The 13179-nt window shown below is 44.6% G+C and overlaps 1 protein-coding gene across 4 annotated transcripts in view; it reads left to right on the forward strand.

Annotated features, from left to right (window-relative positions):
• The window catches only part of tenm4 (teneurin transmembrane protein 4), a 395445-nt gene that overhangs the window by 13851 nt on the left and 368415 nt on the right, over positions 1 to 13179 (forward strand). For all 4 annotated transcript variants that reach the window (XM_078222800.1, XM_078222801.1, XM_078222802.1 and 1 more), the window contains exon 2: positions 5651 to 5920. In XM_078222800.1, coding sequence (XP_078078926.1) covers positions 5651 to 5920 — 270 coding nt within the window. The remainder of the gene's footprint in view (positions 1 to 5650; positions 5921 to 13179) is intronic.

The raw sequence follows: 13179 nt of genomic DNA on the forward strand, positions 1-13179 counted from the left end.
TTTTAATGACTTGGATGGAGGAGCATACTGTATTGTAGCGAGATTTGCTGATCATGACAAGGATTGGTAGGAAAGCAAATTGTGAGGAGGATACAAAGTGACCTAGATCGATTAAGCAAGTGTGCAAAAGATTGGCAGATGGAGTATAATGTTAGAAAATATAAGATTGCCCACTTGGCAGGAAAAATAGAAAAGGAGAATATTATTTATGTGAAGAGAAACTGCAGAGTGCCATGGTACAGAGTGATCTGGGAATTCTTGTACATGAATCATAAAATAATTAATGTACAGGTACAGCAAGTAATTAAGAAGGCAAATGAGATGTTGGCCTTTCATACAAAGTGGTTAGTGTGTTAAGAAAGTCTTGCTACATCTTCTCAGGGCGTTGGTGAGACGACACCTAGAGCACTGCATACAGTTCTAGTGTCCTTATTTAAGGAGGTTTTGTATTGGAAGCAGTTCAGAGAAGGTTTACTGCGGTGATTCCTGGCCTGAAGGGTTGTCTATAAGGAAAGTTTGTGCAGGTTGGGCCGATACTGGAGGAATTTCTTCTCTGAGAGTCATTCATCTTTGGAATTCTCTGTTCCAGTGAGCAGTGGAAGCTGGGTCATTGAATCAATCCAGGACCGGGTTCGATAGAAATTTGATCTACAAGGGAGTGGAGGGCTCTGGGGGTGCAGGCAGAAGAGCGAAGTTAAGGCCACAATCAGGCCAGCCACAATCTCATTGAAAGACAGTTCATATTGGTGGGCTGAGTGATCTATACCTGTTCCTCTTTCTTGTGATCTTATCTCATGATCCCCATGACATTCATTAATTTGTTGTACTTGCTCTTAACTTGGTGTTTAACAGGCAATTAACGTTTAGTAATGAGTAATGAATGCGCCTTTTTAATAATATAATCATTAATGATTGCCAATCAAACTCTCATGCCTAGAAAGTAACAATTATTAGTGCGCAGTTTTAATCCTTCAGGTTGTGATTTCTCACAGAATATTTTTTAAATGTCAAATTCTGAATTGGTGTTCCTACTTTTCCTCTGTCTCTTTTTTTGTGTCTTTATTAACCCAATCTTTCTTTCCATCTTTTTATTTCTCTTTTTTCCTGATATGACATTGAATTCAGCTCACAAATTTACCTTCATCTGTTTATTTTTCAATATTCAATTTCATTGGTTCAGAATACATACTCTTTATTATATTGCTCAGTCTGATCTCTAATGTCCTGTTGCCCTGTTATCAGCTCACATTTCTTTTTAGAGTCCACAGTGCAGAAGGAGGTCATTTGGCCCATCGAGCCTGCACTGACAACAATCCCACCCAAGTCCGATCCCCACATATATTCACCCTTCTAATCTCCCTGACACTAAGGGGCAATTTATCATGGCCAATCAACCTAACCCGCACATCCTTGGACTGTGGGGGGAAACCGGAGCACCCGAAGGAAACCCACGCAGACACGGGGAAAATGTGCAAACTCCACACAGACAATGACCCGAGGCAGGAATTGAACCTGGGCCCCAGACGCTGTGAGGCAGCAGTGCTAACCACTGTGCCGCCCACAGCAAAACCCAACTGTGCAATTGTAACTCGAACCAACAGAGTATGTTCCAGCATTGTCTGGCGTAATAATTTTAGGCTACATCTTTGAAATTGTTCAAAAACGGTGATATTTTGAAAATTGCAACTTGCTTATGTTGTCACAATTACTTACAGTATTTCTGAACTGGCCTCCAGAATTTTATGACAATAGCTCTTTGATATGGTCCTCGTAGAAAATATGTCTTGAGATCTTCCACTCAGTTAGTTTAATATCAGGTTATCCGCTGTGACATATTCCTTTGTTATCTTCATCAATGTTGTGTTGGATGTCATGTTAAGAAGTATTCTTGGAGCATCAGTTCCAAATATTGCTGAAATAATAAATTCTGCTTTTTTTTAGATAATGACATGTTGTTGATAAACTGATCCAAGACAAATTGCGTTCCACATTGAACATAGAAAATAGGAGCAGGAGTAGGCCATTTGGCCCATTGAGCCTGCTCCACCATTCAATGTGATCATAGCTGATCATTAATCTCCCCCTATACCCCTTGACTTCTTTGGTATCGAGAAATCTAGTTAGTTTTTTTATATAAAAATTCAGTGATTTGGTTTCCACAGTGTTATGTGGTTGAGAATTCCACAGGTTCCCCTTATCTCAGTCCTAAATGGCCTACCCGGTATCTTGAGACCGTGACCTCTTGTTCCAGACCCACCCCTGAGCCAAGGAAAACATCATCCCTGCATCCAGTCTGTCCAGCTCTGTCAGAATTTTATACATTCCAATTGGAATCCCTCTCGTTCTTCTAAACTCCAATAAAAACAGGCCCAGCCGATCCAATCTCTCCTCATACAACAAATCTGCCATCCCAGGAATCAGTCTGAGACTCTTCGCTGCATTCTCACTATGGCAAGTATACCTTTTCTTCGATAAGGAGACCAAAACTACACACAATACTCCACGTGTGGTCTCACAAAAGCCCAGTGCAGCTGTGTAAAGACATCCTTGCTTCTATATTCAAATTCTCTTACAATGAAGACAACAGCAGACAATTTGCCTTCTTAACTGCTTGCTGCGCTTACATGCTTGCTTTCAGTCACTGGTACAAGGACCCCCCCTGGTCCCATTGTATGTCAATTTTTCCCAATGTATCTCCATTTAAATAATACTTGGCCATTCTGATTTTCCTACCGAAGTGGATAACTTCACACTTATCCATGTTCTACTGCATCTGCCATGTAGCTGCCCACTCACTCAACTTGCCTAAATCACCTTGAAGTCTCTCTCCTTCCACGTCATCAGCCAACTTGGAAATATTACATTTGATTTGCTCATCCAAAATGTTGGTATATATTTTGAATAGCTGGGGCCCAATCATTGATCTCTGTGGTGCCCTAGTAGTCACCATCTTCTACTTCAAAAAAGATCCACTTGTTCCTACTCTCTGTTTCCTGTTTGCAAATCAATTCTCAATCCATGCCAATATATTATCCCCAGTCCCACGCACCTTAATTTGGTACACTAAGCCCTTATATGGGACTTTATCACAAGATTTGTTAAAGTCCAAATACGCCACATCCACTGGCTCACCCTTATCTATTCTGCTAGTTATGTCCTCAGAAGACTTCAGGTAGGTTTGTCAAACATGATTTCTCTTTCAGAAATCCATGTTGACTTTGTGTAATTCATATTTTCCTAGTGTCCTGTCATCACATCCTTTGTAATAGACTCTAGCAGTTCCCTTACTACTGACATTAGGCTAATTCCTTGTTTTCTCCCTCCTTTTTATAGCGGGGTAACATTTGCCACTCCCCAAACTGCTGGGACTGTTCCAGAATCTACAGAATTTTGGAAGATGACAAATAAAGCATTCACTATTTCCATGGCCACCTCCTTTAGTACACTGGGATGTAGATTATCAGGCCCTGGGCATGTATCAGCTTTCTGCCCCATTAATCCCTCCACAGTCACTGGGTCAAAATCTTGGAATGCCCTTCCTATCAGCATTGTGGGTGTACCTATGCCTCATGGACTGTAGCAGTTCAAGAAGGTGGTTCACCAGCTCCTTCTCAGGGTAATTATGGATGGGCAATAAATTCTGCCATGATGCCCACATCCTGCGAAAGGATAATATACCTCAATAAATTGTTAAATGCCTTTCTCTTTGGTGTAAACCAACTCAACTTCTGTTATGGGGTCTTGAAGCTCAAGTGTCCGATGTGAATTATCAGATGGGAAGGCCTTTACTGTACCTTTACCGCTAGCTTGATGAACTACTTACAACAATTGTCCAGAAGTACATGCAGTACTCCACATGGAACATACCCGTGCCCTGTTTGTGTTTGTTTTGATATCCTGTGATTTGTGATTGCGATTCCATGCACTGTACAGCCTCAGATCTTGTTTGCTTTATTACTGCTGGCACAGAATGCTAATGGTTTTGACGAACTGTCCACCTTGCCACAATCTCCTGCTCTTGTGATGAAGCCAAAAACTATTTAATTCATAATTCCAATGGTGGTTCCTCAGCCTGGTTTTCCAATCTGTCTGGATGTTTCTACATTTGATCCGCCTGAGCTGGATCTGTATTTACAAAACCGACCACAATCTTGGCGCTGTACCATTTGGACATTTCTTCTCTCTTTCCACTTCTAAATTGTATGCAATTGAAACAGCAAAAGTTCCAGCCTTGATTCTTGGGGTTTTCTGATTCTTTCCCATAATGCATCACCCTGAAAAGTTCCTTTCAATGCTGCCAGCTGTCAATCCCTTTCAGTAACTGCCAGCCTAATCCAGTTTTAAGGATAAACCCTCTATGATGTGGTTATTCAACAGCTCTGATATACTGTCAACTCATTCCTACAATAAAATCTGTTTTTAATTGTACATTAATTATATTTTCGGAATCACCTTTTATTTTGTCCTCATTTCTTTACTGCCCAAACATTTTTCCTGCATTTCTATTATGTTTTTTACCCAGTTGTTTAAATTGACTTTTTAATTGTCGCTTGACACAGTTGAAATATGCCATTTGTCCAAGAAGTGACCTGGGCGGCATGATGGCACAGTGGTTAGCAACATTGCCTCACAGCACCAGGGACCCAGGTTCAATTCCAGCCTTGGGTCACTGTCTGTGTGGAGTTTGCACCTTCCCCCTGAATCTGCACGAGGTTTCTCCGGGTGCTCCGGTTTCCTCCCACACTCCAAAGATGTGAGGGATAGGTGGATTGGCCATGCTGAATTTCCCCTTAGTGTCAGGAGGATTAGCAGGGTAAATGTGTGGGGTTACGCGGATAGGGCCTGGATTGTCGGTGCCTGTTCGATGAGCTGAATGGCTTCCTTCTGCACTGTCGGGATTCTGTGATTCTTACCATATATTATAGCCAGCCTTAGGGTTTGATATAATCGTGGAGGTTTCAGCACCTCTCACCTTCAAACATCCTTTCAGTTAAACAGCATTTTGTTCCCAATACAGTACAAATATTTTCCAATAACTATCACCAAATGTTCCTTCACCAACCTGCACTGAAAAGAAAATCAATTGATATTCTTAATATTTCCAAAGCCCTTCTCACTAGACACTGGTTCAGCTTTCAAAGGTGTTGATTCATTCCAAACCACTTGTGGCTTTAAACCTCACATTAAGTTGATCTTTCTCTAACCCTCGCCATGACAGTAACACTGCATTCTGCACTCTCTCCTTTCCTTCTCTATGAACGGTATGCTTTGTCGGTATAGCATGCAGGAAACAATACTTTTCACTGTATGCTAATGCATGTGACAATAATCAAATCAAATAAAGTGATAGCATTGTTGTAAGAAATAAGAACTTTGTGTAGGTACCATCATTTTGGCTAGCAGTGAATAGGCTATGTTGGTGGAAGTTTAACTCAGCTGCTTACCTATATATCCCCTGCCACTAAGAGGTATATTTCATGCAAGGTATTTAAGAGATAGGAATGGCTGGGGTTGGGGGTTGCGGGAGGTTGGGTGGACGAATCTACCTTGGAGGTTGAGCTGCTTAATTTTAGCTTTGCGTAACTGAAAACCACCACTGTGTACAGCGGCAGTTGCAACATTTTCTGAAATAATGCATGTTGCTTCCTAGGTACGAACTTTTCTCTGCGGGAGTTAGGACTGACTGAAGCTGCACCTCAGCCTGGCACTGGATATCGGACAGAATTGGGGCTGTCGCACCGTGGATACTCCGTAAGCGTGGGCTCGGATGCTGACACAGAAACAGATGGGGTCATATCTCCTGAAAATGCAATGAGACTTTGGGGACAAAATGCTAAGTCAACACGAAGCTCCTGCTTATCCAGTCGGGCAAACTCTGCACTCACTCTTACCGACACAGAGCTCGAGAATACAGAAAATGGTAAGAAATAAAAAACAAATTTATATTCTCCCCTTGAAGAAGTTATTTGGTTGAAGAATTTGCTGGTTGTATTGCGGTTAGCAACACCCATTGTGCTGGGCTGGCATTTAATTGTCAGGATGGTTGAACCAGATTGGAAAGCTGTTTTATCATAGCTGACAATGGATTTCTTTCAACATGGGTCTTCCTTCCTGAACAAAAAGGTATTAAACCTTTTGTCGGTGAAACACCATGACACAAATCACGCCAAACACATCATTGCATTACTTGTACATGACACCTTTTGCAATAAAAATGATGTGCTCCTCTGCTGTTCTCTCTCCTGGGCATTCAGTCAATGTTTTTTTGTTAAACTGAAAAAAAGCTAACACAAAGGTCAATGTTCTGTTATCAGAAAATGGCAAATTTATATTATGGCAACGATGTATATTTATATTGTGTCTTTAGTGCAATAAAACATCCCAATGCATCTTCAGAAGAGCATTAGAAATCAAAATGTGACCCCGAGATAAGATCAGAGGATCAAAAACATGGGCAAATAGGCAAGTTTGATGGAATGTCATAAAGGTGGAAAATGGAACAGAGAAGTGGAGTGTTGTAGGCGGGGCATTCCAGAGCTAATGGCTGAGGTAACTGAAGGTGTGACCACCAATGGTGCAGCAATTAATCTTGGGCATACTCAAAAGACCAGACTTAGAGGAGCACAGATATCAGAGAGCTGTGGGACTGGAGGAAATTGCAGAGATAAGGGAGGGCATGGAAGGATTTGAAAGCAAGGATGAGCATTTTAATATCATGGGGCAGGATTCTCCAGCCATTCACGCCAGTGGGATTCTCTGGTCCCGCTGCAATGAATGGAATTTTGGCTGAGTGCCAAATTCTCCATCCTGGTTTGTAGTGGCGGCAGAGTATGAACAGCTGGAAAATTTCAGCCATGATGTTTCTTCACTGGAAGACAATATAGGCCAGCGAGCACAGAGGTGACAGCTGACTGACTTAAGACACAAGCAGCAGAGTTTTGACCCACCTCAATTTTATGGATGGTAAAATGTGGTAGACCAGCTGGAACTGTGTTAGAATATTCAGGTCTAGAGGTAACAACAGCATGAACGAGGGTTTCAGTGGCAGAAGAGCTGAGGCAGGGGAAAAGTTGGGCGATATTATGGAGGTAGAAATAGAGGGTCTTAATGTTGCCTCTAGAGCGAGTACGAGGTTGGAAGCTCAGCTCAGGGCCAAATGTGACACCAATATTCATTGAACAAACTAGTAGCTGCAGAAATGTTGTAGCGTATGGTATGCCAAAGGCAATATGGGCCATTATTAAAGAACAACATAATTTTTACTGAATGATCCAGGCGATTCATAATTGGGTGGGTGCTTTTACTGTTTGGTGTAACTGGTGGGCACTACCAATACTTGGCTGTGAGTCTTTCTTTCTTATGTTTGAGTTGGCAGTTCATTATGATACAAATACTAACTACTTGCAATTTGTTACAGCCTTTGGTAATGTCTAAAAGTATACTTGTTACAAACATTGTGCCCTTTTGCTTGAATTTATAGTTTCCCAAATCCATGACACTTCTCAAATCTCAATTCCATCTTTCCAACGAATGAGCTTAAATAGTTCATGAATCAATCTGTCTTTGTCTTTGATCAGCCCAATAATTCAATTAATTTCCCAAACCTTTCATTATCTCTAATTCTGATTCCTGCACTGCATGGCCGTAACATTACTGACCAATGTTTCACAGCTTTCTAAACCCATCACGCTTTGATGTCTTGTCTCATTTTACACCAATGATTCTGCTGTCTCTCATAAGGACTCTTGCTTTTTTTTATGTGGCATTATGATCAGTCTTAAACATTCTGAACCAACTTCATCTCTGATTGTAATGTCTTTGAATACACTTCAGAGCTGTGACACAAACCTTTTGAACAAGAGCATCATACTGTGTTCCACTTTCTACTAGTCGTTCCTTCAGATCCCTTGACAAGGCAATCTCTTGTAACTCCACCCTTATTCATTTCTCCTCCACTTTGTGTCATAACTACAGACAGCCCTAAAGAAAAAACTGATCTATTTGGCATCTTTTTCACATTCAGCTCTATTTTGAGAACCCTCATGGAGAATTTTCCCCCAATCTGTTTTATCATGATGACTAATGTTAAATTTATTCCTTCCAGCTCTTTTCCAATCATCTTTCCATCTCCCGATGCTACCTTTCTTATCATATTCAAGATATCTACAATCTGATTTACCATTGCTCGATATCCTTCCCTGTTCTTTCCTCCAGCCACCTTGAAAATTTGTTTTTGCTTATCGTATCCTTCATCAAAAATGACTTAGAAACAAAGAAGCTGGAAGCAGGAGTAGGCCATTCGGCCCTTCCAGCCTACCCTGCCATTCATTATGATTATGGCTGATCATCAGATTCAATATCCTAATCCCCCCCTTTCCCCTAGATCCCTTGACCCCTTTAGCCCCTAGAGCTATATCTAATTTCTTTTTGAAATCACACAACGTTTTGGCCTCAACTACTTTCTGTGGTAGTGAATTCCACTCTCTGGGTGAAGAAATTTCTCCTCACTTCAGTTTTGAAAGGTTTGTCCCTTATCCTCAAACTATGACCCTAGTTCTTGACTCCCCCCACCATTGGGAACATTCTTTCTGAATCTACTCTGTCTAACCCTGTTAGAATTTTACAAGTTTCTATGAGATGCCCCCTCACTCTTCTAAACTCCATCTCTTACCTTTACCAGAAGGCCATAATTTGCTATCAAATTAACAATGAGACTTCTGGCGTTCTCAAATATTTATGGAGCAAATAGTACAGCAACTTCAGGCAAGGGGAAGATGCATGATTGAACACAAAAAAATCCAAGTGTTGGAGTTGGATGTTCTTGTATTATTTTCACAAAAATGTCATCTCAGTATCAAAATGCATTAAATGGTGTGAAGTTTGTTTATTTCTACAGTAAATGCAAGCTACAGAATTCCCTTCAAAAAGTTGAATCTTCTCTATTTTACCCGAATTACCCTTTTTGAAATGTTAAATACCAGTAAACCTCGCTGGCATTGGAAAAGAAAATTATGAGAATCTCATTGCATCAGACTTTTAAAAAAATATTGTTACCTTTACATGTACTTTCTGCCTCTTTATTTTGATTTGTCAATTTGACATTTCTTTTCTTCTCCCTATTTCTCTTACTCTGCCTGATTTGTTATTGAATTTACCCACTCCGGATACGTTGTCTTGTCACAACTTGGGCTATTTGTTCCTCATTCATTTAAATAGCTCTATCAGAAGCTGCACAATTGTTCCGTTGTCAGGTGCCTGCTTTCTCTCTCTGCAACAAATCGGCCCAGGTATTCTAATATCCATATCGACATATATTGATCTTAAGTTGGGAGATGTACGTCAAGACCCTGTGGAGGTCCTGATGCACATAAATGCATTGAAATTGTCTGGGAAGTTTAAACATCCAATCGGCTGTTTCCACTGCCTGGGACATTTCACACAAGTCTCTGACACTAAGCTCTGTGTTAGAGACTAGGTAAGGAGTCTAATAACACCAGGTTAAAGTCCAACAGGTTTATTTGGTAGCAAACGCCACTAGCTTTCGGAGCGCTGCTCTGAAAGCTAGTGGTGTTTGCTACCAAATAAACCTGTTGGACTTTAACCTGGTGTTGTTAGACTCCTTACTGTGTTTACCCCAGTCCAACGCCAGCATCTCCACATCATTAGAGACTAGGGCCAGATACATGGCACATACCTACACACTTACCCTGGAAATGTTACTCTGGCTAATACCTGCTCTAACTCAGTGAATGGCCAGTGTAACTGAACTGAGCACTGCAACAAACCACCTACCCCAATCAAACTCACTCATCCCCATCCCCAACCCCAACCTGACCCAACTACCCTTCCCTTTACCTGATCTGAACATCGCCACCCCTGGTCCCATCACTCTAGACTCCTCCATCATTCTGAACTCCTCATCCCCTTCCCATGGCGCCTTCCCATGCAATCACAGAAGGTGCAACTCCTGTCCCTTCACCTCCTCCTTCCTCACTGTCCAAGGCTCCAAAAACTCTTTTCAGGTGAAGCAATGTTTCACTTGTACCTCCTTCAATTTGGTCTATTGTATTTGCTGCTCCCAACACGGCCACCTCTCTATTAGGGACACTAAACGCAGACTAAGTGACTGCTTTGTGGAACACCTTTGATCAGTCCGCAGGCATGGCCTTGACCTCCCTGTCGCTTGCCATTTTGATACGCCATCTTGCTCTCATGCCCACATGTCCATCCTTGGCCTGTTGCAATGCTGCAGTGAAGCCCAACACAAACTGGAGGAGCAGCACCTCATCTTTCAATTAGCACTTAGCATTGAGCTCAACAGCTTCAGACCATGAATTCTCTCCGCCATTTTGACACTTTTTTTTAAACCAATTTTTATTCTAAATCCTGCCATCCCACCTACTCCTGCACGCCCCAGCAAAGCCATGTCACTTGCTTTGCTCTCACAGAGTGCTGACCCTTGATCTGCTATTAATACTTTCTGATATCTTACCTTTAAGCCACTATCGTGAGTCTTTAGCACTCCCTTTGTGTTGTGCCCATGACATCTTTGTCAAATCCTAGCCCCCACCTTTCGCTGACTTTCTGTTTTGCTCCACTCCCTCTTAAACAATATGAAATCCATCACATTTCTTCCTCTCTTTAGCTCTGAAGCAGAGTCATATGGATTCGCGACTCTGTTTCTCTCTCTGTAGATGCTGCCAGACCTGCTGAGTTTTTCTAACCTTTTCTTTATTTCACTATTCTAGATCTGACATGATTTAACGATTTCCCCAAACTGACTCAACTATCCCATACCCTCCCAACCAACCCGACCAACACCCCCCCAGCAACTATCCCTCCGATCCGACTATACCCCCTAAACCAATCTGACTCTACCCCCTGACCTGACCCGAGTCTACCCCCTGACCTGACCCAAGTCTGCCCCCTGACCTGACCCGAGTCTACCCCCTGACCTGACCCGAGTCTGCCCCCTGACCTGACCCGAGTCTGCCCCCTGACCTGACCCGAGTCTATCCCCTGACCTGACCCGAGTCTACCCTCTGACCTGACTGGAATCTACCCCCTGACCTGACCCGAGTCTACCCCCTGACCTGACCCGAGTCTACCCCCTGACCTGACCCGAGTCTACCCTCTGACCTGACTGGAGTCTACCCTCTGACCTGACCCGAGTCTACCCCCTGACCTGACCCGAGTCTGCCCCCTGACCTGACCCGAGTCTACCCCCTGACCTGACCCGAGTCTACCCTCTGACCTGACCCGAGTCTACCCCCTGACCTGACCCGAGTCTACCCTCTGACCTGACCCGAGTCTACCCCCTGACCTGACCCGAGTCTGCCCCCTGACCTGACCCGAGTCTGCCCCCTGACCTGACCCGAGTCTACCCCCTGACCTGACCCGAGTCTGCCCCCTGACCTGACCCGAGTCTGCCCCCTGACCTGACCCGAGTCTGCCCCCTGACCTGACCCGAGTCTATCCCCTGACCTGACCCGAGTCTACCCCCTGACCTGACCCGAGTCTACCCTCTGACCTGACTGGAGTCTACCCTCTGACCTGACCCGAGTCTACCCCCTGACCTGACCCGAGTCTGCCCCCTGACCTGACCCGAGTCTACCCCCTGACCTGACCCGAGTCTACCCTCTGACCTGACCCGAGTCTACCCCCTGACCTGACCCGAGTCTACCCTCTGACCTGACTGGAGTCTACCCTCTGACCTGACCCGAGTCTACCCCCTGACCTGACCCGAGTCTGCCCCCTGACCTGACCCGAGTCTATCCCCTGACCTGACCCGAGTCTATCCCCTGACCTGACCCGAGTCTACCCCCTGACCTGACCCGAGTCTATCCCCTGACCTGACCCGAGTCTATCCCCTGACCTGACTGGAGTCTACCCTCTGACCTGACTGGAGTCTACCCCCTGACCTGACCCAAGTCTACCCCCTGACCTGACCCGAGTCTATCCCCTGACCTGACCCGAGCCTACCCCCTGACCTGACCCGAGCCTACCCCCTGACCTGACCCGAGTCTACCCTCTGACCTGACTGGAGTCTACCCCCTGACCTGACCCAAGTCTACCCCCTGACCTGACCCGAGTCTACCCCCTGACCTGACCCGAGTCTATCCCCTGACCTGACCATAGCCCTGACCCAGCCATAACCTGTGATCCAAATATTCCCCTCCAACCTGACCTATCCCAACCAGACCCAACTACCCCTCCCCTCACCCACTGAGCCGCCCTGACTATCCCCCCAACCCAACTATCCCTCGTCCCCCACTCCTGAGCTGCCCCGACTATCCCCCCAACCCAACAATCCTTCTTCCCCCACAATCTGAGCCACCCGGACTATCCCCCGACAACGATCCCTTTTTCCCCCATCCCCTGAGCTGCCCCAATTATCCCCCCTACCTGACTATCCCTCTGCCCCCACCCCTTGAGCCACCCTGACTATTCCCCCAACCCAACTATCCCTCCCCCTATTCCTGAGCTGACCTGACTATCTCCCCATCCCAACTACCCCTCCCCTCACCCCCTGAGCCGCCCTGACTATCCCTCTGCCCCCACCCCCTGAGCTGCCATGACTATTCCCCCAACCCGACTATCCCTCTGCCCCCACCCCCTGAGCTGCCCTGACTATCCCCCCAACCCAACTATCCCTTCGCCCCCTGATCTGACCCAACTATCTCCTCCTGACCCGACCTGACTATTCTCCAATGCACCCAGCAATGCCACTGATCCAAGTCCCACTTCCTGCAATTTACCAGACAAAAAATGTATAAATCTGAACATGCGGGGGTAAGTCTAAGAAACAGCAATGCTGCTCTTCAATTATTCAATGCCTTGAATGTTGTGGCCAAGTCTATAATTATAGCATGATTTTCAGCAGCCCCATTCCAGCAGTGACCTTGCTTCCTATGTTAAGCAACTTCGGAACACTTCCCTTGGACACTTGATTGAATTATCTGTCATTGTTTTGGACATTCCTAAAAGCTTTAACAGGGTCTGACATTGCAATTTAGAACAAGCTGACTTTGTACCCATCAAAGCTATCTTCATGGCAATAAAGTTTGCTTTGAAATCATCCTGCCTTAGATCTGATTCTTTTCCCATCAATTTAGGAGCACTCCAGGGGTCTCCCTCTTCTTCTACTCTATTCCTTCTTCACATAAAAAGCTGCTTTCA

The sequence above is a fragment of the Mustelus asterias genome, chromosome 10 (assembly GCF_964213995.1).
Source record: "Mustelus asterias chromosome 10, sMusAst1.hap1.1, whole genome shotgun sequence".
In the NCBI taxonomy this organism is placed as follows: Eukaryota; Metazoa; Chordata; class Chondrichthyes; order Carcharhiniformes; family Triakidae; genus Mustelus; species Mustelus asterias.